At 40.5% G+C, this 20,721-nt stretch overlaps 1 protein-coding gene across 3 annotated transcripts in view; it reads left to right on the top strand.

Annotated features, from left to right (window-relative positions):
- The first annotated feature begins 426 nt into the window (after nt 1-426).
- LTK (leukocyte receptor tyrosine kinase) overlaps nt 427-20,721 on the top strand; it is a 95,041-nt gene continuing 74,746 nt past the window's right edge. For 2 of the 3 annotated variants that reach the window (XM_077180172.1, XM_077180171.1), the window contains exon 1: nt 427-630. Coding sequence is in view for 1 of the 3 variants with exons in the window: in XM_077180171.1 (XP_077036286.1) it covers nt 588-630 (43 nt within the window). In the remaining 2 variants the exon portion in view is untranslated. The remainder of the gene's footprint in view (nt 631-20,721) is intronic. The other variant, XM_054635358.2, reaches the window with a different exon arrangement.

Genomic DNA, 20,721 nt, shown 5'->3' with positions numbered 1-20,721 from the left:
GTCCTCACTGTGTGTCTCCAACAGGGGCTGTCTTGCTCGGGAGCTAAGAGGTTATAAGTGACCCTAGGGGAAGAAAGGTGGGAATCTAGGTTGTGTATATAGGTCCAATTTCTCTTTCAGGGCAGTCGGTGAACACACTTCCAGGCCGTGGGAATCCTCTCTATCATCTTAAATATGAGGTGAGCAAGTCCGGGGGGGATGCATGAGTCTCGTGTGTGTCATTGGGCCAGCTGCAAGGGAAGACGGAGAGAGGGGAACGACCCAGTTAGATTATGAATTCATCTTATCCTGATGAATACTAATGCCTCAGAATTTATAGATGGATGTGTTCGTGTCTGAAGCAACTGCCTTGTGAATTTGCTGATCGTGCAGGAACGGTATGCAAAACGGGAGGAGGAGGAGGCAAGGAAGAGAGGGTGGCTCTAGGACCCATACGAGCCTTCCCGAGCAGGAGGTGGGAATTTTCCTCCAAGGCAGCAGGAGCCCGAGCCCGGTCTCAGAGCTCCAGCGGAGCCCGCAGGAAGAGCCTGGCACGTCCCCTCCACAGCCGCGCACCCGGGTGGGACCAGCCCGCACCCCGCAGAGCCATGAACCGGCTACCACAGCTGCTGCTGTGGGTCACTGCAGTGGGTAAGGAACTTATTTTTCATCCCTCTCATCTCCTTATTTTGCAAAGTCTATCTTCTACCCAGAGACTCAGACTTATTTCATTGCCCCTTCTCTTTTACGTTTAAAACCAGAAAATCATTATTTTCAGAGCAGTAGGGAAAAAAGGAGGGTTGGGGTTTGAAAGTGCTGGCATGAAACATATGTGAAGCGGGTGACATGGAGGAAAATAAATCTTGATTGTAAGTAAATTTTGTTCACTGAAACGAATAGGCAATCTGTAGTTTTAGAAAAGCTGCTGCTCTCGAGGCTCTGAGGCTGGATGCAGGCAGTCACTGTACAAGGGTTTGGCATGAAGCTAACAGCTATACCCCAGGACCATTTTGCTTCTCTGGCTGCAGGATTGTTTTCTTAGAGGCTGTTTTGGAGAGGGGGATAAGAGTAATGCTCCAGGAGCAGTGGAGGTTGCTTACAGGAAAAGGTGCACTTTGGAGAGGATGCTTTGTCTAAGCAGAGAGATGAGGGACATGGATAAAGAGAGGAGTAAGTACTGGGACTATGAAAGGGGGACTTATGAGCTCCCACCTAGAAAGTGGTTCTCAGGCTAAGTTTTGAAAGGAATCTTTGTGCTGCTCTGCTTGTCACTGTCAGCTTTGGTTCTGAAGTACAACAAAAGAAAAGAAGTGACAGTAGGAGAGAAGAAGAGGGATATTAGGAGGGAAGCTGCAGGAATAGGAGAGAAGTTGGGGGGTGGCAGTATGCATGCGACCAATGATGGGAGAAAAAGGTAGGAGTGGGACACATGTACTTGATGTGTACAGCGGCAAGAAAATTTGTTATGAATATTAGGAAAGAAATGCCTCTATCAGGACACGCTGAACTTCTCAGAGAGCTGCAGTTACAGTAGTACCCCCAGTGTAGATACAGTGACTACAACGTGACCCTTAGACAGGACCAGGATACACTTTGTATTTCTCAGTGTAACAGAGAAATGTAACTCGTGTAACTTCCAGGCAGGAAAGGAAGAAAGGCAAACAGGTTGTTGGGTGCTGCAGCTAGCAGTGCACTTCCTCTCTCTGGCTAAATGATGAACTTGTATATATTTACTTTTATATGCAGACACACTGCGACGTCAGTTTCTAAGCAGGTTTTATAATTTATTTCTATTTACAATTGCATGTCAAGGCATAGCACAGAGTTTTTGAGTCCAGGCTTTTTCTGGCCTTTATTTCTGTTGGGAGGAAGGAGGTTGTTTTACTGTCGAAGGGTCCCAGGACAAGTGTACCTCATGCAAGCAGATCTGTATGTCCCTACCTCAGCTTTCATGGCATGTGGTCTCATCAAGAATTGCTGAGTATCTTTCCAGTGCTTTTGGTGGAGTGGCTTTCAACATACAAGAAATGTTAATGTAAGGAATAATAATTATATTTGCTGCATATCCAAGTCTGTGATATGAAGCATGTCTGTATTAGGAAAGAGATTTTTAAAAGGGTGTGTTACAGAGAGAGTAAGTAAAGAGCTAAATGAAAATAAACGTACATTTTACAATCTCTGTCCAAACTTCTGCCAAAAATAATCTCAATCTCTCAAGGAGATTTCAATGCATGAGCATTTAACTATGTAGCTGCTGTCATAATCTTCACATGGAGGTTGCTTGCCTCACTATGGGGGCTATTGTAGTCAGCTCTCAGACTCTATAGTCTATTAGTTTAAAAACCACTTGTATTTCCACTGCACAATTTTTACTGGAGTGGCTTTACATTTCCTTCTTTATTTGGAAAGTCCAAGATCTAAGTGATGAAGGATTTTGCAGGTCTTCTTCTCACTCTTTTATTTTCCTGGCTGGCATACATATTTCTAATGAGCTCTATAATAAAAGGATGATTTCAGAGTTTCTATCCACCAACAATTTTTGGCACATGGAAACACTGGAGAATGTTGCAAGTTCCTCTTGGTGCAAAAATTAAGACACTATGAGAAAATTCAGAAAGTTGTAGAGAACAATAGCAGGAAAAAACCCTCAGAAAAAGAAGCACCAAACCAAAGGTAACAAAAACAGGAAAATACTTAATCCACAGGTATACATTGTTCAATGTCAAAGCAACTTCACAATCTTTTTGAGGCTGAGGTTGCACACTAGCCTCAGGTCTCAGGAGGTGGTTGGGAAGAAGGTGATAAAAGCCACCAGATGAATGTCTGGGAGAATTTCCTTTTCATTTTAAGCACCAGTATTACTTTGAACTTTCATATTGGACTATATTCTTTTGATTGCTTGAGCTTGGTAAGGGGTGGGTAGGTCAGTCCTTTTCTGCTCTGTGAGAAACCAGGCTGTGCTTGGCTAGATGTCATAGTCTTGCCTTTGAATGTGGAGAGCCAACTATCTGCAAAATTACAGCACAGCATACATCCTGAGCAAACCTCAAACACCTTTCCAAATGTGTGGTCATGTTTATGTCATTGCTCAGAGTGTAGCTATTGAGTATAACCACAGTCCATGAGATAATATTGGTAGAGGCACTTTGACAGGATTTCTTTGCAGTCCCTTCCAACACTTGCAGTGCAGCCATCACAGAATAGGGTAACTTAGGTTCAATTTCAGCCCGGTGAATAGTTATGGTTTTGGGTTTTGCTGAATCCTTTCTGAGGCAGAGAAGCATAGGAAGGTTGATGGCAGGTTTAGGAGTAAGACAGTCAGCTTCTCTTTTGTTTGTGGAATGGTATATCAGCATGGCAATGAAGAACACCTCATTCCTGGGTGCGTGCATTTGTCTAACTACCGGTTTTCAGAAGCCCCAAACATTTTGTTTCTCTCTCTGGATTTATATACCTCTCTGGACTGAGTTTGCCTGTTTTGTAGAAGGAGTATAAAATGGCTTAAGTTTAGTCAGTCCACATTGTACAGGAAGATACAGGAGTACCTTATTTTGTTGTAAGCCAGCTTAAGATAAACCAGTGCATCTATTTCACTTACACAAACCTTTAGAGCTTTGTGTATCCCTTTGTTGGAGGAGAGCATGCCAAGCATTGGAAGGGATGAGACCCTGTGTTCACTTTTGTCTCTTCATTGAAGAACTTTTTTCTTATTTTCTTCTTCTTGTCCCTATCTCTGCTCAGGTAAAGTAGCACACAGGTACAGTAGTGATTTCACTTAAATGGTTCCAACCAGAACATCGAATGATCCTTGAAATTTGTCTTAGGAATTCTATCCACAGTCCTTTATTGTGCAAATGACAGCATGTCTCCATATACTGTGCCTAGTCTGAATATCCAATTCAAGGCACTATGGCTGTCACTGAAAGTCAAATATGGGGTGAATGCCTTGAAAGGAAAACAAGACAGTTCTTTTTAAGTTACAGACATTACAAAGTTATGGACTCTTTGAAATACAGTGGAAAAGGATATGATAAATTTATGGGAATCCCACAGTAAAGGAGCACATGCAGAGAAACAACAGTGATTTCTAAACTGCATCAGGAGGGAGGACTAAGTTGGAGGAGGTAAAAATCAGATAGTTGTGGAAGGATAGAATGTAAGAAAATAAAGATAGTGCAGAAGGTAACCTCACACCTGAGGAGTTGCAGCTGTACTAATCACCAAAGATTAGGAACAGGCATGCCCTTAATAGGCCACAGCTGTGTCCAATAAGAAGACGAGTCCTACAAAAGAGCGGGTTAGCTAAGTGAGAAGAGAGTTGGAGTTTGTTCGTTGTGCTGTGAAGGGGGCTGGAGTTTGTTGGCTGTGCTGTGAAGAAGAAGGAATTGCCCAGAAGGTATGGAACTTTTGCAATAAGATGACAACAGATAGTGAGTCATGTGTAGTGTTACTTTAGAGCTGAAGTCAATGTCTTATGAGCAGCCATAGAATAAATCCATCTTTCTATCCATGCTATGTAGCTACATAAATTGTAATTAGCCCATAGGATTAAAGTCAGAGAAAGGATGCCTCACTCCAGTGAAGTTTCAAAAGCATTCTCCTACTCCCTGGAGTCCCAAACAGATCCACAGGAGGGTCCCTGTCTTCAGCCTGCTTGTATATATGAGGGAGCTCATGCTGGCTGTGCTGGTGTGTAGAAATGCATCAGCGATATCTGTGACAAGAGCAGAGAGAAATTTTCACCTTGAATTAATTTTATGAAGACTGCTGATGTTTGACACTAAGGTGCTTCATAAAGTGCTCTAGGCTTTGAGCTGTTACATTTGGTCATTTGTTTTTTGTGTGTACCAGTTAGTTCATACTGAGACATTCAAACAAACCTACATGTTTAAATTTTTTTAATTTCAAACTTTTGCTCAGAAAAGCCTTGCATTCAGAAATCTGGCATATTTATTTAAGAAGCATAAAATATGATTTAATATCACATGCTTAGTTTTTACATTAACTGTTCTAGTCCCGCACTCCCTGAAATGGGTGTGTCTTTGCGATTTTATAAAACTTTTGATTCAGAAGATTTTTAGGTTAACCTGCGACAGGTTTTTATTTGTTCTGATTTTTTTAAAATTTCTTTTGGCTTGCCAATGACTTGGAAAATCCTGTATTAAAACTTCCCAGTTATCTTATAATACCATGTTCCAGTTTGTACTTAGATTTGTGCATGCAGGTGGTTGTCCTTGGGTTGATGCTCTTTACTCTACATGCACACTGTTTGTAGCTTGGTATTGGATCAAATTACTCAGAAATAAAAGAAACAAAAATAACTTTTTACAAGTCTTTAGTAAAAGAAGAAACAGAGGAGAGGCAGGTGAGCTCCTTCCAGAAATAAATGGAGAGGAAGGAACCCACAGAGTTCATAGTTAACATAATATGATGGATATCTATGGGAATACAGTTACAGCCATGCAACATCTTGTCTTCTGTATCTGGAGACTTTTATCTGAGACTCCTACAAGTAAGCATGATTCCTGTATTGAATCCTTAAATCAGAGGAGGAAAATAATGACATTAATTATGTTAATTAATTGGATCAGGCTTATAGTCTTTTCCTGCCTCTCAGCATCAGTCCTTCCTCTTACAATTCCTCTTCCTCCCATTCCATTATAATTGCTCCTCTGCCTTTCTCCTCTACCGGCATGTAACAAACCCAGTGCTTTGATGTAGCCTGCTAACAGCATGCACAAAGGTGAAATCCATGGCAGGTAGCAGAGCAGGCCAGCTTGGAAAAGGGGTGAATTGTAGTGTTTGGTGGTGAGGGGTGACTTGTAGCTGACTGATGTGCTCTGAGTGTGTAGGGACAGCAGGTCCCTTAGGTCAGTGGTGACAGGTCACGCTGGTGGGCAGGAGGAACATGTAGAGCTTTTGTTTCAGGTTGTGAGTTGTTCAGCACCACAAGGTTATGGAGGGCTTGTGCCTGGGGAATGTCAGGTTCCTGACTTTTTGTGCTGCATGCACAAGAGGGAAGTCAAGGTGTAGAACCTTCATGATTCAGTAAATGCCGTGTCAGGACCTCCTCGGACCTCTGCAGTGCTTAGAGGATTACAGCTCCCAAACAAGTGGCAGGGTATCACTGAAGCATTCTGCTTCCCTCAGGTGTGCTGTTTCCAAGAGCTTTCCTCAAGGTGCTGTAGCTCCATGTGCTTTCTCCCAGTTGTGTCATACCAACACAGCTGGACCCATAAGGAGAAATGGAAACAGAGGGACATGACATAAAAGGAATCAGAGGTGACATTCCAATTGTCTTCACCTAGAAAAAGCAACTCTGCCATATGTACTGAGTAAATAAAGAGCTAAGAATTTCAATGAGTTGTAGAGTCACGGGCCAAATGTTACCTTTTTAGGAGAATTTCGGGTTGGTCTTCTATATGTTTTCTTTAACACAAAGCTGGCTGTAAAAACATGAGACTTTACACAATTCTCCACTTGTTGGTGTAAAAATTCTTAAGATTTCCAGTTGGCTTTTTGTTTATTTTAATTATTTTGACTATATTATTGTTGTAGATCCCTTCCAACTGAACTATTCTATTCTCTGTGAAGGTATAAACATCCCTGGCATCGGCACTGATTGAATTAAAAAATCTATTGTACAGCAGCCTCATCAGAGTTAGTCAAGAATGAGAGTGAAATATGGAATTATAATATAGAATTATAGAATTAAATGCTGAAGTCTTTTCAAAAAGCACAGATTTATCCTTGCAATTCAGATGAACTTTTGCCCTAATTGGAGAACTCTGTCTTTTAATACGGCATCACAGATTTTCAGTTAATTGGTATCTGAAATCCCATAAGATTTGGCTTATCAGCCAAGAATGATGCATTTATTCATGTATTTCAATTGCTCAGTTAGGTTTTTTTTTCCCAGTTTGTAGCACAGCATGTGTTTGAGGGCATAAACAGCCAAACTTTCTGGAGTTAGAGCATCCACACCTCTCCTCTGTGTCTATGTTTGTGGTGATACATATTTATATATTAAAAATATAGGAGTTATAAAGTAACTGAATGTGACAGTAGGAAGTGACATGGAAGGATGTGATGGTGTTCTGTTGCACAGAATTAAGTACAGGAGGTGAGAAGAAACTATTCCTATATTGTTCTGGTGAAGAGTTTTTGTGTTATTCAGGAGCCAGTAGAAAACCCAACTGCAAGATTTTCCTGCCTTGAAGCAGAACTGACCATCACATTGGAACTTCAATGAGAATGGAACCAGACCAGTTACTGGTTCAGAGTCACAGTTTGCTGGAATCACAATTTTCACATCAGAGGTGCTTTTGGAAGCACCTGCTTCCCTGCAGTGGTGCAGGGCTATTTTGAGTGGCTCTGCAGCTGGGACCAAGCCCTTTTTCTATATGCTGAGGGTAAACTCAGCCCTTGCACTTTCCCCCTTGTAGCTCTGCCTTACAATATCTGCTCTGCTCTCCTGGCCTTAGGGAGGCAGGAGGAAACTCTGGGGATGCACAGAGAGGATAGGAGGTGGCCAAGGCTGGGTGGTGAAGCAGGATGAAGGAATTCTGTTCCAATGGAGATGAGGAGCCCAGCCAGTGTGGTTTTGGATTACCAAAAGAAGGGTTAGCAGCTGTCAGCCTGAACTCAAGCAACCTCAGGCAAAGCTGAATTCACTCTGGAACAGAACTGAAAAATGGCTTTTCTTCTCAATAACTAATTTGGTGGTTTTGCAGATCCATGTGCCTTCACTAATATTTTAGACAATGTAAGGGGCATGGATGATTATGCTTAGGCACTTTTAATAACTTGGATGTCATGATATTTTTTTTTTAATTTTCTGTTTCTGTTGTTATATTTAACTGCAGTTTAGATTTTCCAAGTATTTTCTGTTTATATTTTTTTTCCTACCAAGCTCTGAGTGATTAAAGACTTATTTATTACTTTGACTTCAGCAAACAGAATCTCAGAAAAGCATGACTGCTTAAAATTTCCATGGTTTTAGCATGTTTTCAGAGTTTTCTCTGTGGCATTTTGATGTGTACTGTGCTGGAGTTCAGATCTCTTCACATGAGTAACGCTTTTAAAGTATGTAGTTCACAACAGGAGTATTTTCTGTGTTTATAATCACAGCAGGAACCCAAATAGTATTTAAAACCTCTGAAGGAAGCTTTCTTTAACCCCATGCAGGCAAACGGTTCAGCCTAGAGCTTAGTGGGACACTGGACTTTATGAATCTTTTAAGCCCTGATAGCGTAGTAATCACTATCACTAACTTTTTTCAGCTTTCCTGAAGTCCCACATACCTTGTGGCCCTTCAAGATCTATCAGGTTCTTAGAAGAGTTTAAACTTTCCCAGAGTTTGACATTGTGTTTGTCAGTCTGTTGCAGACCTAGAGACAAAAGTTAGTAAAATTTGCAAAAATAAACTTGTGAATTAACTATAAGAAAAACAAGGTGAGTAAACCAAGCTGGGGTTTATTTAGCTGTGTTAAAAGGGCTTGTGTTCCAGCTATTCAGAGGCACATAAAACTGGGAGATATATGCAAATCTAGCTCTTTTCACCTCATTTAGGGCTGTGCTAGGTTAGTCTGATGAGACTCAAATATTTAGCTTCCCTTCCAAAAGCTGTTTTCATTTTTCATTTGCAAAATTTTGGAAAGGGCATAGGTTTTTTATTTCTTACCTTCGTATTTTTGATTCCCACAGAATTTTTTTCCTCTCTTATGTGCCTTCCTGCATGCATATATATATGTGTGTATATATATATACACACACATATATGTATGTATGTGTGAAAATTAATGGAAGGAAAAATAAATGGAAAACCTCTTTGCTTTAAACATGTCGTCTTCCCTCAGTGGATACAGTTATCCAAAACTGTACACTACTCGGGGGTTGCTTGTTATTTTGTGTGATAATATTTTAATTACCTATTTTATGTAGAGATTACCATTGTTCAGGGATTTGTGCTGCATGTGGGTGCATGGGTTATCACCTTTGGTAAATCTAGCCAATAATTTTTCAATTAAATTTCAAAAGAAATTACATTCTTTTTTGTACTAAGAAATATGTAGAGTAAGCTGGAGAAGTTATTTTATTATTGGTAGGAATTGCTTTGTGGCTGCAAAAAAAAGGATTGATGAGAAGCAACATCCCAATTAATACTATTATTAATATTCTTCCACTGAGAAAGGTGAGGGGAAACTTATATCAAGTTGTTGAACTTTATTCCCACCCAGCAAAAATGTCCCATGCAGCCATTCACTCACTTCCCTACCAGTCAGAGTGGGGGGAGAATCAGAAGGGTGAAAGTCAGAAAACTCATGGGTGGGATAAAGACAGATTGACAGGAAAACAAAAGCTGTGCACACAAACAAAACAAAACAAAGAATTTGTGCACTGCTTCCCGTAGGCAGACAGGTGGTCACCCATCTCCAGGAGAGCAGGGCCCCATAACATGTAAGGCTTGCTTGGGAAGAAAAACATCATCACTCCAAACATCTTCCACTTACTTTTTCTTCCTCCCACTTTATATGCTGAACATGATGCCATATGGTCTGGAATATCCCTTTGGTCAGCTGCGGTCACCTGCCCTGGCTGTGTCTCCTCCCGTGCACTCCCAGTCCCCTCACCTCTGTGGCAGCATGGAAAGCAGAAAAGGCTTCTACTCTGTAAGTCCCGCTCAGCAAAAACCAAACCCATCTCTATATTATCAACCCTGTATTCAGCACCTATCCAAAATACAGCCCCTACCAGCTGCTGTGAAGAAAATTAACTCTGCCCCAGCCAAAACCAGCACACAATTAAGTGCAGAATTTCAGAGATAGAAGTGCTGATTCTTCTGCTGGTTTCTTAGGGCTCTTGAGACAGAGTGAACATGGAGGTCAATATCTGGGTGATGTTTAGCTTGTGTCTCCAGCTTGTATGCCCCTCTCAACCTCTCTAGGCAACCCCCAAGTAGTAGCATGGTCTCATCTCAGCTGTCAGTCGTACTGCAGGGATGCTTTGCGATGATCTAGAATAAAAGCTAGCTTTCTTGGTTTGTACATCATTTTAATGTTTCAGTTATGATGTGACCCTTTTCAGCTTGTGTTCAGTACAACTGAGGATATGGTGATTGCTGCACAAGGACAAGAAGGGGATCAGTCTCAGAGTGGGGTCGAAAGGACAAGAAGGGGATCAGTCTCAGAGTGGGGTCAAAAGGAAGGCCAGCTGGGGCAGAAGGAATTGTTCTGGGAAACACTTAGTCTGCTGGGTTTTTTCTAAATTTCTCCCAACAGTCACTGAAACAATTATCTTGTGAAACCAGCCTGTAGGATTAGACACCTGAATTCAGACTATGTGAATACACTCTGATCTAGCTTAGGGATGCCTGCTTTCCAATCTCTGCAAGGGAAAGTGCTCAACACCAGCCTTGTCAGCTTGGAATCAGTGAGTTGGCAACTGCCTTATGAATTTGTACTACTGTGAAAACACCTACGATCCCATTGTACTAACTAAAAAATATTTGGTTTAGCTGTCATTTAGTTCTGCTTTTGACAGTTTCTTATTTTTGGAACCTATTAGTGTTTTTGCATATAGTTAACAGAACTTGTAACAGTTTTAGAGGACAAATTTGGGCTGATAGTCTGAGTCCTATCATTGATGCTATGATGCTGAGGAATAAGAGATACACCATGATGTTGTATGGTGTTCAAGTCTCCCCTTTAGCCCTTCAGGTAAAATAGTCTGTTTTCAACTTTGACCCCTACCATTTACGGAGTGTTCTTAAGAGGAGGTGCTCTTAAACATTTACGGATAGGACTGAATCTGTTCTGAAGGTGAAGAGTGGGGGTTTACCTTTGTCATCTTAAAGGTAGACAGTAAAAAAAGTTTTGAACCCTGGCTTAAATTTTGTGCACAAAATATTTCATACTCTCTAGTATACACAAAGTGCTCCCATGAGCTTTTAAAGAAACATCAGCTACACGTAAGATTATTCTTCAGTGTGTCTTTTCATTCTTTGTGACACTAATACACATAGGGGTAGGAATTAGAGCTGGCTAAAGCACCTTTGCATAGTGTTTCTGAGATTTGCAAAGGGAAAACGTATAGCAAGCACCATTTTCCTGGTTTTTAAATTCTCCAAGCTCAGGTTTCACAGATAGGGTTAAAAATCATCAAATTAAACATATTTATGAGCCATCTGGTTTCTGAGTCTTTCCAGTTTGTGTTTGCTATCCTGGGTAACTATTAAGTCATTTTTGTTGCTGTAATTTTCATGTCATTACATGGCTCCAGAAAGTGCATGTTTAAGAAAAACACTGTAGAGAACTGAATTCAGAGTAAAATTATAAGCACTGGCAGCACTGGAGACATTTGTCATTCTTTCAGTCAACCTAACATACTACTAAAAGTAAATGTACAAATTAAATCAATTTTTTTCTTTTAACGTTTATCTAAGTTAGGCAATGCAATCTTTCAGCTCTCTTTGCATACCTTTCTTACAATATGGGATTGAGAGTCAGATTTTCTAGGGCTAGTTTTCAGCCATAAGTTTTCCCTATGATTTCAGGAAGATTCCTGAGCCTTGGTGCTGTAATCCTTGTCCTAATTTACCTATTTTATCTCCCTTATTCAGATGTGGTGAGATATAAAGCAGTATATGTTCTAGTTCCTTCAATTAGATCCAGTGCACAGCATTACGGATTTTTTTTCCATTTTATAGTAAAATATAATTAAGAAGACTCTATAACTCCATTTCAGTGGAAATTTGCTTTGAAAAAAAAATTACTCTTTCACATTGAATGTTGGGTTATTGATTAAGTTTTCTAACAGCATTGGCTTTTCTGTTGGTAGAGGGACAAAAGTGTTTTCCTTAAAAGGTGTACATTGGTATTATTCTTCCATAAAGTATCCTTATCTGCTCCTGAGAAGGCACAGCACTGATGCATAGATGCAAAATGCCTTTTTTTTCTCTGGTGACCTGGTTGATATTCTTCATGCCAGCTTTGTCATTTGTGACACTGAGTCAATTTTCAGAGTATGGTTTCATCTTATGAGGAAAGAGAAGGGAGGAGATGTGTGTAATTGCTGGTGTTTGTTTTCTCCGTGCAACCAAATGCTTATGCTATTTGAAGAAATTTTGTGAATGCTACTAAAATACACTAACCAAGTTCTCTTTCTCACTCTGCCTTATCATTTTGACAGTGCTGTGTTCTGTTATCAGTTTTCCAAAGTCAAATTCAGTTTTATGGGTTTTGGAACCTTTCTGGCTATTTTGTGTGCTGTGCAAAGCATTCCCAATTCCCTGCACTTTATTATCCCTGATGTTTGTCTTGCTCTTTTGCATGTGTCTTGGTAACCCTTAGACACAGTGGATAGCAGTACCTGGCATGCTGATCTCAGTGAAGGATGCACTGGCATCTTTAGGTCTTGTAAGAAGTACACAGCTTGTTTATCTCATTTTCTTACTTGTACCTGGCATGAGCTTTAAGAAAATGCAAAACAATCACCTCATGACTCTATGCTTTTACTTTCAAAGCCCAGATTCGCAGATGCACAAAGAGGAAGGAACAAGCGTATGCAAAATAGAGCACACATTACTCTGGCTCTGTGTGCTTTGGAGCCAGGAGTTCCTCACAGGAGCAGAAGGTGCCATGATGCAGAGAAGGCATTTGAAATCTTGGCTGACAAACTGTTTAATACACTGCTTAAACTTGTGCTCAGTTTCACATTCCACCTCTGAGTGTTTGTTTGACTGCTTTCCTCTTCTGGAGTCCAGCTGGCATTGAGAGGCTCAGGTACTAGGAAGCACATTTGGGAGTCTCATCTGGCACTGGCAGACTCCACATGCTGCTGGAGTACTTGCTGGCAAAGCTGTGGTCCCTACCTTGGAAGCTGTCAACAATTTCTAGCTGAGGCTGTGAGAGAGATGTTGGAAAGGTGTTTGACTCTAGAGCTGCAAGGCTGGGGAGCTAATAGGAGGGGAAGGTGTTTGTCCACCTTCACTGGCACAGCAATGGCACTCTCTTCAGACACACAAGCCTGGGCACTGCACTGTGTGCCCTCAACATGTTGGTGTGCAGATACAGCAGTGTCCATGACTGCCTTCAAAGCCAGGTGCAGGCCTCCCTGTGCCCTGCATGCTTCAGCCTGCTCCTTCACAAGGTTGTACCAATGAGGCCTGTCTTTGTAGTGTCCTGGGAATGGAGCTGGCTTCCCACCATCCCTGAGAGTAACTTCAAAAGCTAGTCTTCTCTCAGAAGGCTCTGAGGGTAGAAGACAGTGAAGTAGATATTCAGTGTCCCAACAAAAACTACTTCTACCCAGACATCCAAAAATACCGAGATATAGGAGGATAAGGTAACAGATTCTAGCTTGGATTTTTCAAATATGGTTATGACATAGGGCAGGGTATGCAGCAGTTTTTTCTAACATGAGATGGAATTACTCCCTTTGTGGAGGAACACATATAAATATAGATGTATACATTTCTTTGCCTGTGTCCATGTGTGTGCCTTGATTATGTATGAATGTTGTTAATGTAAACTTATAATTAAGTCACTCTTACAATTATTGTAAACCCTATTGAATTGATTACTTTATAATTGTTAAATCAGTTAATGATTAAGTGCTGCTAAACTCTTCTGCACCCTTATCTTTTGTGTTTATAAATTTGATTTGATTTTCCTTTTTTTTGTTTCATTCATTTCGTAAGTAATAGAGTGAAGCTTGTCACTGAACTCTGTTAAAAGTTACAAATTCATATGAAAACTTGCTTTTTGCCAAAAGATTTAACTCTGATTTTTTAAACAGCACAAACCACTTACTTGCAACAGAAGGCAATGCAAATAGAATCACAGAATTATTTAGATTGGAAAATATCTTTGAATCCAGTTGTTAATCCAGCACTGCTAAGTCTACCACTAAACCATGTCCATGAGTGCCAAATCTACACATCATTTGAACACTTTCACAGACGGTGATTCCACCACTTTCCTGTGCAGCCTGTTCCACCCTTTCAGCAAAGAAACTTTCCTAATGTCCAGTCTAAACTTCCCCTGGCACAACTTGAGGACATATTTTCTTGTCCTGTCACTTGTTATCTATCAGAAGAGGCCAACCCCACCTGACTAGAATCTCTTTTCAGGTAGTTGTAGACAGAGATAAGGTCTCCCCTCAGCCTCCTCCAGGCTAAAACCCCAGCTACCTCAGCCTCTCCTTGTAAGACTTTTGCTTCAGAGCCTTCACCAGCTCCATTGCCCTTCTCTGGACATGCTTCAGCACCTCAATGTCTTTCTTGTCTTGCAAGGCATCAACATGTGCTTCCAAAAGAATATACTATTTACTCTTGACTTAGAGCGCATATGTTGTGCTCTGTCACACCTCATTACTGTAAATAAAGTGAGGTTTGTACTCTGGTTGCAAAGAAGCAATAGCTTTTATTGCAATACCAGGTAACTGGCTATTGTGGCAACAGGGATTCTTGGAAGTTCTTGGGACTCTTCTGGTATTTACAGTGTCATTTGCAACTTCCTGACCCAGAGATGTTGAGGCTTTTTCAGGAGAAGCTGGTACAGAAAGGATGTTTTGAAATGTGTGACTCTGTGAGAGATCTGGAAGAAGTTCTATTGAAGACTCTCTCCTCTGTTGGGAAGATATCTAGTTGAGTACCAAGTGGGCAATGAGAACACTTGACAAACATACACAGAAAAAAACAGTACTACTCAAATATGTATTTGATCTTTTCCTATAGATTATAATCTGCCAATTACAGCTACAATTTCAGGCTGTTTAGAACTGAAAAGGTTAAATTATACGCTGGATGAGTAGTCTACGTGTGGTCTAAATGTACAGAAACTGACTGGTGTGCTGCATTTGGTGGGCATAAATCAAGAAACCCATCCTTGGTCTGGTAGTGCCTTTCTGGATATCAGAAAAGTGTGCACTGGAAATGTAGGAATTGTGTGGAATTAAAGAGCCTTTCAAGCAGTGTCTGTGTTAACTCTTATAAACTATGTTCTGCTGTGAGTAAAGGACTTAAGTCTGTTATTAAGGACTCCATGTTGATATACTGCACTGGGGGCAGGTTAACTTTAGGACTTGTGATTCAGGCTTTTAATGAGGATGAACAGAGAAGGAAACTGCACAAACTCTTGACCTCATGTTGTTTGTTTTCCTCATTGTGCTGGCTGGTGTCCTGGGAGCAAAGAACAAAGGCTGTCTGCTGCTCTTATGTTGTTCATTTGAGGACTGAAGAATAGAAATCTCATTTTTCTCCCTTGCATGGACAGCTCTGGACTAAACCTTTGCCAGTGAGGAAACTGGCAGCCCTAGGCCAGCAGTAGTCAGACATTGATCTTTAGGGACACTCTACTGGAATATATAATATCCTTCATAATTCTCTGATAAAAGCCTGGCTAAAGCTGAAAGGAGCTGATGATCTCCTACCGTTTCCTCTCCTATCACCTCCAGAGACTGAGCGCTCTTCTCGTGAACCCAAAAGAACTTAGTACATCACAAGGTAAGTGGTTGTGAAAGTGGTCTGGCCTCCAGCAGTCACAGTGTTTCATGGATTCACTCTAATAGAATACAGTTTTATTTTCTCTTGCACAAACCTAAGAGCTTGATATGAGATATCCAGAGAATTCAATATTTATGTGTTCTGTTTGTATCTAGTGGGTTTTATGTTCTTGTTTCTCATGCAAATAAGCACTTTCTAGATATATCCAGAAATGCATCCGATTATGTTTCCTTACTGCCTGTAAATTAAATAGCTCAGGACTGTCCCCAGTCATTTTCTTTCAGGCACTACTTTTTTCATTAGTGTTTAATCAAATTACCCATGGTCTGAAAGGAAGTCAGAAATTTTTCCAAGAATCTTTGTTTCTTTGCAGACACCCATTCTGGTTTCTCTTGTTTTGTTATATTATTGCACTGATTTCTCACTGAGGTGGTGGGTTTTTTGTGACATTCTCATCTCCATGATGAAGCTTGAGATAAACTGAAACATCATTGAAAGCAATGAAGGACAGAGACCCCCTTGTCTTAAAATGGATCAGATCAGTGCTTGTGTTGTCTATGACCTATCAGCCATTTGGATTTTCTACTACTCATTCCCTTCCATGAAACCATCTGAATGTAAGAACTGGAGGATATTTTCAAAGCAGTTCATGGGTGTTAAAAGTATCAGAATAGCCACAATATTGTTGGCTGTGCCAGCCTCTTGAGTAATTCATAAAGGTGTCAAACCCTTAAGCTCACCCTTGCAGTAATGAGAGACAGTAATCTGAGGTCCTCTTCCTTGGCAGGATAGACATTCTCAACTTCACTGTTTTTGTTTTGGGACTGATTCTGAAGGGCTCCTTTAAAGAAAAGGAGGAGCTCATTATATTCAAGGATTTTGTGTCAGAAATAAAGTAAAAGCCTTTATAGGAAATATCCCTGCTTAGCTGCATTTCAGTCAGAAGTGTGATATTGTAGCCCAAAGATTTAGTCTCTAAATCACATTTCCCTCCCTAAACCACACCTTACTGTCTTGGAAGCCAAAAATAAAATGAAATGTAAGGGATGCTTTCAGTCCTAGTCATTATTTACAACACAACTATCTGTCTTTTGTTTTGTATGTTCAGAGAGCAGTGGAAACATCTGGCTTATCATCTTCACTGCCTTCTACATTTCTTTACTAGGGGAAAACAAATGATAAAACTGAAATACAGGTGATTGCTTTTCTGTTTGCAGAGTCAGTTTCCTACCAAAAACAGAGTGGTACAATCCATGCATCTTGGTTATTTTGTTTTAGGCCATGAGCAAAAGCTGTCTTATTTTTTCAACACAAGGGTGACTTTTTTGGATCAAAAAAAAAAGTTCAGGTCTTGGCACAAATTACAGAAGTGCCTTTAAAAATAAGGAAATAGTTTGCCAAAAAACAATAAGGTAGTCTAAGTCATCCCTGACTTTTAGATCTTTGAGGAAGTTCTGAATTCCAGGGCTGTCCCACCCACTTGAATTCTGTTACACAAAGTTCATTGCTCACAGCAGTAATTCCAATTGCAGTTTGAAAAAAGATTCTGCACCTCTTTCATTGTACTGGCTGTGAGTGAAGACACTCATACTGGAGAGTCATCTTTCAGATGGTAAATGCTTTGAGTGGTGCGAATGAGCTTTGTCCTAATATTTTCCATAAGAGAGCTGTACAGATCTTAGGAGACTGCTCAGACTCACTTTCCTCAGGCTTGACTTTCTGAAGCAGTGGACAATGAAACCATCCCTCTTTTTAATGTTCAGCATACCATCAGGACTCCATGCTTATTAAACTGTCTCACTATTAAGAGGACTGTTTATATTGGTGCCGAGACTCACATTAACATCCCAGCCCTGTCTGCACAGATTGATTTCCTGATGACTACTCCAAGTCTTACCTTTTTTTCTCCAGGTCCCTGCTAGTTCACAGTTTCTCTTGCCAAAAGTGGTTTCACCAACCTCATAAGTACTACGCCCTATAGCCTGCCAGGCCTCTCATTGACAATGGCCATCTACCCCTTTCTGTACTTCTTGTCCTGTTGCTGTTGAGAAGGGCCTTCTTGGTCTCTGATGTCCTTCCTTGACATATTCATCTTTCTTTTCCTTTACGTTCTTAATTTTTTGACCTCCTTGGACTGGAACTGGTGTCTGCCTGCCCCAGCATGTCCTTGTCCTCAGCTTTGCCTGCACTGCTGAGTCTGAGGTTACCCGTAGCTTGGTTTTCCTGTAGTTGCCACCTTTTGCCACTGATTTCTGTAGCTGTGCATGGGCCTGCTCTCCTGCATGCAGTGCACTTGTGTCCAAGGACACAGCAGCACGGCCTTGGGCAGCTTGTGTACCCTGGCACTTCCCTTTGTTACACTCTGCTCAGCTCATCTTTTTCCCTTTTGGGCTGTGGCACATTATGACCATGTGGAGCTGTCTAAATACTTTGGGTGCACTGATCTCTGCTCTCTACTTCTGAAAGTGTCTATTGTGATGATACAAAACTGCCAACTAATAGTTCATCCTCATATCTCTTTTTGCCCTATGGTCATTGCTTTCTGGTGTTTTTAGTTATTTGTTGCCTTTCAAGTATCTTTTTCTACCTCTCTCTTGCAGTTAAATCTGTGGCACTTAAGACAAATGTGACATGGTCTGTAATTTATCCATGGTGCTTTTTTTCATTAGTTGTGCTGGACTGTGCAAAATATTCTTCCAGTTTCTTAATTATAATTCATGTAAACATGCCCACTTCTGGAGAATGGCTGAAGTGGCGGGCCGTGGTGCTAAGATAATTTCTGTCATTAAAGAAAAAAAATCCATTCTTACTTTGCCAAGCATTGGGTTGGGATTTAAAAATTGTGATCTGTCCTCTTGTTTGAGAGGTATATTGTTTGCATGTCTTACATTGTTTCATTTGCACCTCTAATTAAGTACATGCTTTTACGTACAAATAAAATTGGAAAATTAGTAATTCTTGTTGAACTTCAAACAGCTCCTCTCACTCTTCTTTCATTGTATCTTTACACCCTCCTTCTCAATTTGCGTATTTTGGTTTAGTCATAGCCTACCTTGCAGTGTTCCTTCAGAAATCAAGAGATGTCTGATGCATGGAGTCTTTATTCTGACTCTCTTCTGATTTTCAGCTTATGCACATGTACTTAACAATTGCTTTTTTATGTCTCTTTGTTAATTGTCATGACTGGGTCTCATGATACAGGTTTGTCTCCTCCTTGACATGATTTCTGTTCTCTTATTTCCATTCAATAAGCAGGAATGTCCTCGGCATTAGGTGGTTAGGGGTCAGTGCAGATTAAGTGGAAACACTTTTCACTGCAGTTAGCCTAGTCACAGTTGAATGGACATTATGAGAGCTCTTTTTCTTCCACATTTGCTCATTTCTTTGCTGGGGACTGTGCCAGTGCTGATAAAATTCTGCATTTCCCTGGGCTGCATGTAGAAATCTTTTTTTAACTTCAAATTACTCCCTAGAGATCCATTTTTTTGTAAACCATTCTTTTTATGCCATGCCACTGCTTGACGGGTTCTAGCCCTTCATCTGTATCTTTTATCTTCAGGATTATTCTTCAAAGTTACTAGTTGATGCCAAAGTTCTTCACAATATAATATAAACATCCTCTCCCTTTCCGACGTCCTGACTCTTTTTGTGGGGGAGGGGAATACAAGGAGTAAAAGAATAGAACGTGATCCTGAAGAACTTACAGGAGACATCAAAGGATGAGCAGGATTGTAAGCTCTTCTTCCCTCTTCTTACAGTAGTCTGGACACTAACAGATGATACCCCAGGTAACAAGTGTTGGGAATTTAATCTGTGGTCTTGATCATGAAGAATGCAAGGGATATTAACAGAAGATTCAGTTTTTAGTCTTGTACTTTCCTGCAACCTAGTTTAGCCATTGAGGGGCTTTTTCAGGCATCTGTCTTTTATTGTCATGTCAGAGGTTCTTAACACGTGTTAAGAGGTATGCAGTGAATGTGTGACAAATCCATTCACTGCATGGCACTGACAATAGAGGTCCTTTGGTCTAACGTGAGCCATTCAGAAGTGAGTAGTTTAAGTCAGTCTTCTCTATGAACTAGCTTAGTGTTAACACCCAAGTAGTAGGTGCCTGAAGTTATAAATCCCACTCTCATGTATTTGCTGGACAATTTATGGTAAGACATAGTTTAATCTCTTACCAGTATTCTTGTGCATCCTACATTTTAACAATTTATGCCTATGAAAGCTAAGTTTTGGCATGGAGCAGTTGGAGCCTCTCCTTCTGGAAAGGAATTTGGCAGATACTGAGAGGAGGCTTGTGGCAGTGCTTCCATATTTTCCTGGCGGTATTGCAGAGAAATTATGGAGGATGGAATCTGTGCTGCTCCACATAGCTGCTGCCAGGGTACTGCTGGTAGGCATACTGCTAGTTGAAGTTTAGCAAAAAAATCCTGTATTCATAGTCTCATATAAAAATATAATTTGAGAAATACAGTGCTTTCTGATGAAGGAAAACCACAAGACTACAAGCTCTTATACAGCTTGTAAATCAGATATGTTAACTGGAAAATTAAGCTGAAAGTTGAAATACTTGTGTTATAAGGGAAAAGTAGGATGAAGCAAGTTACTGGGGAAAATATATTGGGCACCTGTAGGAAATTAGTTGTTTGTAAGGTTATATGAGCAGCATTTCCCTGGTATTAGAATCCATTGGACACCTATTAGTAACCTGTGTCTGGCACAGAGTGTAAACAAGAGAACATAAATGTCAGTGGTCAGATCAAATTGTTTCTGATATGATGACAAAGAATTCTCTTATAAAATTAGGAAACAGAAAATGCAAAGTCTGTATGCTTCTGAAACCCGCTGTCCATGAACAGAGCTGGAAGGTCCCTATCAAAGGACATGAGTTTATTATTTGTTTCTATTACATGAAAAGCTTCTGAATATCATTGTGAAAGGCAGGAGCTTGCTACCTTAACACTTCCTGATCTATTCCCTGGAGACATAACATGTTCTTTAATATCTGTACCAGACAGTGGATCATAAAGAATGCAATACCAACAAATGACCTAATAAATGCCGTTAAAAAGAAAATTCACAAAGTAATCAAGAATGTGTTTTCATATAGGTTTAGCCCAAAAGATCTCAGAAGCAATTTCTTTGCCATATTTGGAAAGCTGGTGGAGTAAGTCCCTAAAATCACCAACTGCAGGTGGGGTTTTAAATTGATGGTTTGTTGCAACTTTAGGGGA

The sequence above is a fragment of the Agelaius phoeniceus genome, chromosome 6 (assembly GCF_051311805.1).
Source record: "Agelaius phoeniceus isolate bAgePho1 chromosome 6, bAgePho1.hap1, whole genome shotgun sequence".
Lineage (NCBI taxonomy): Eukaryota > Metazoa > Chordata > Aves > Passeriformes > Icteridae > Agelaius > Agelaius phoeniceus.
Note: the sequence above shows the minus strand (reverse complement) of the source record. Positions and strands in the feature narration are given on the sequence as shown.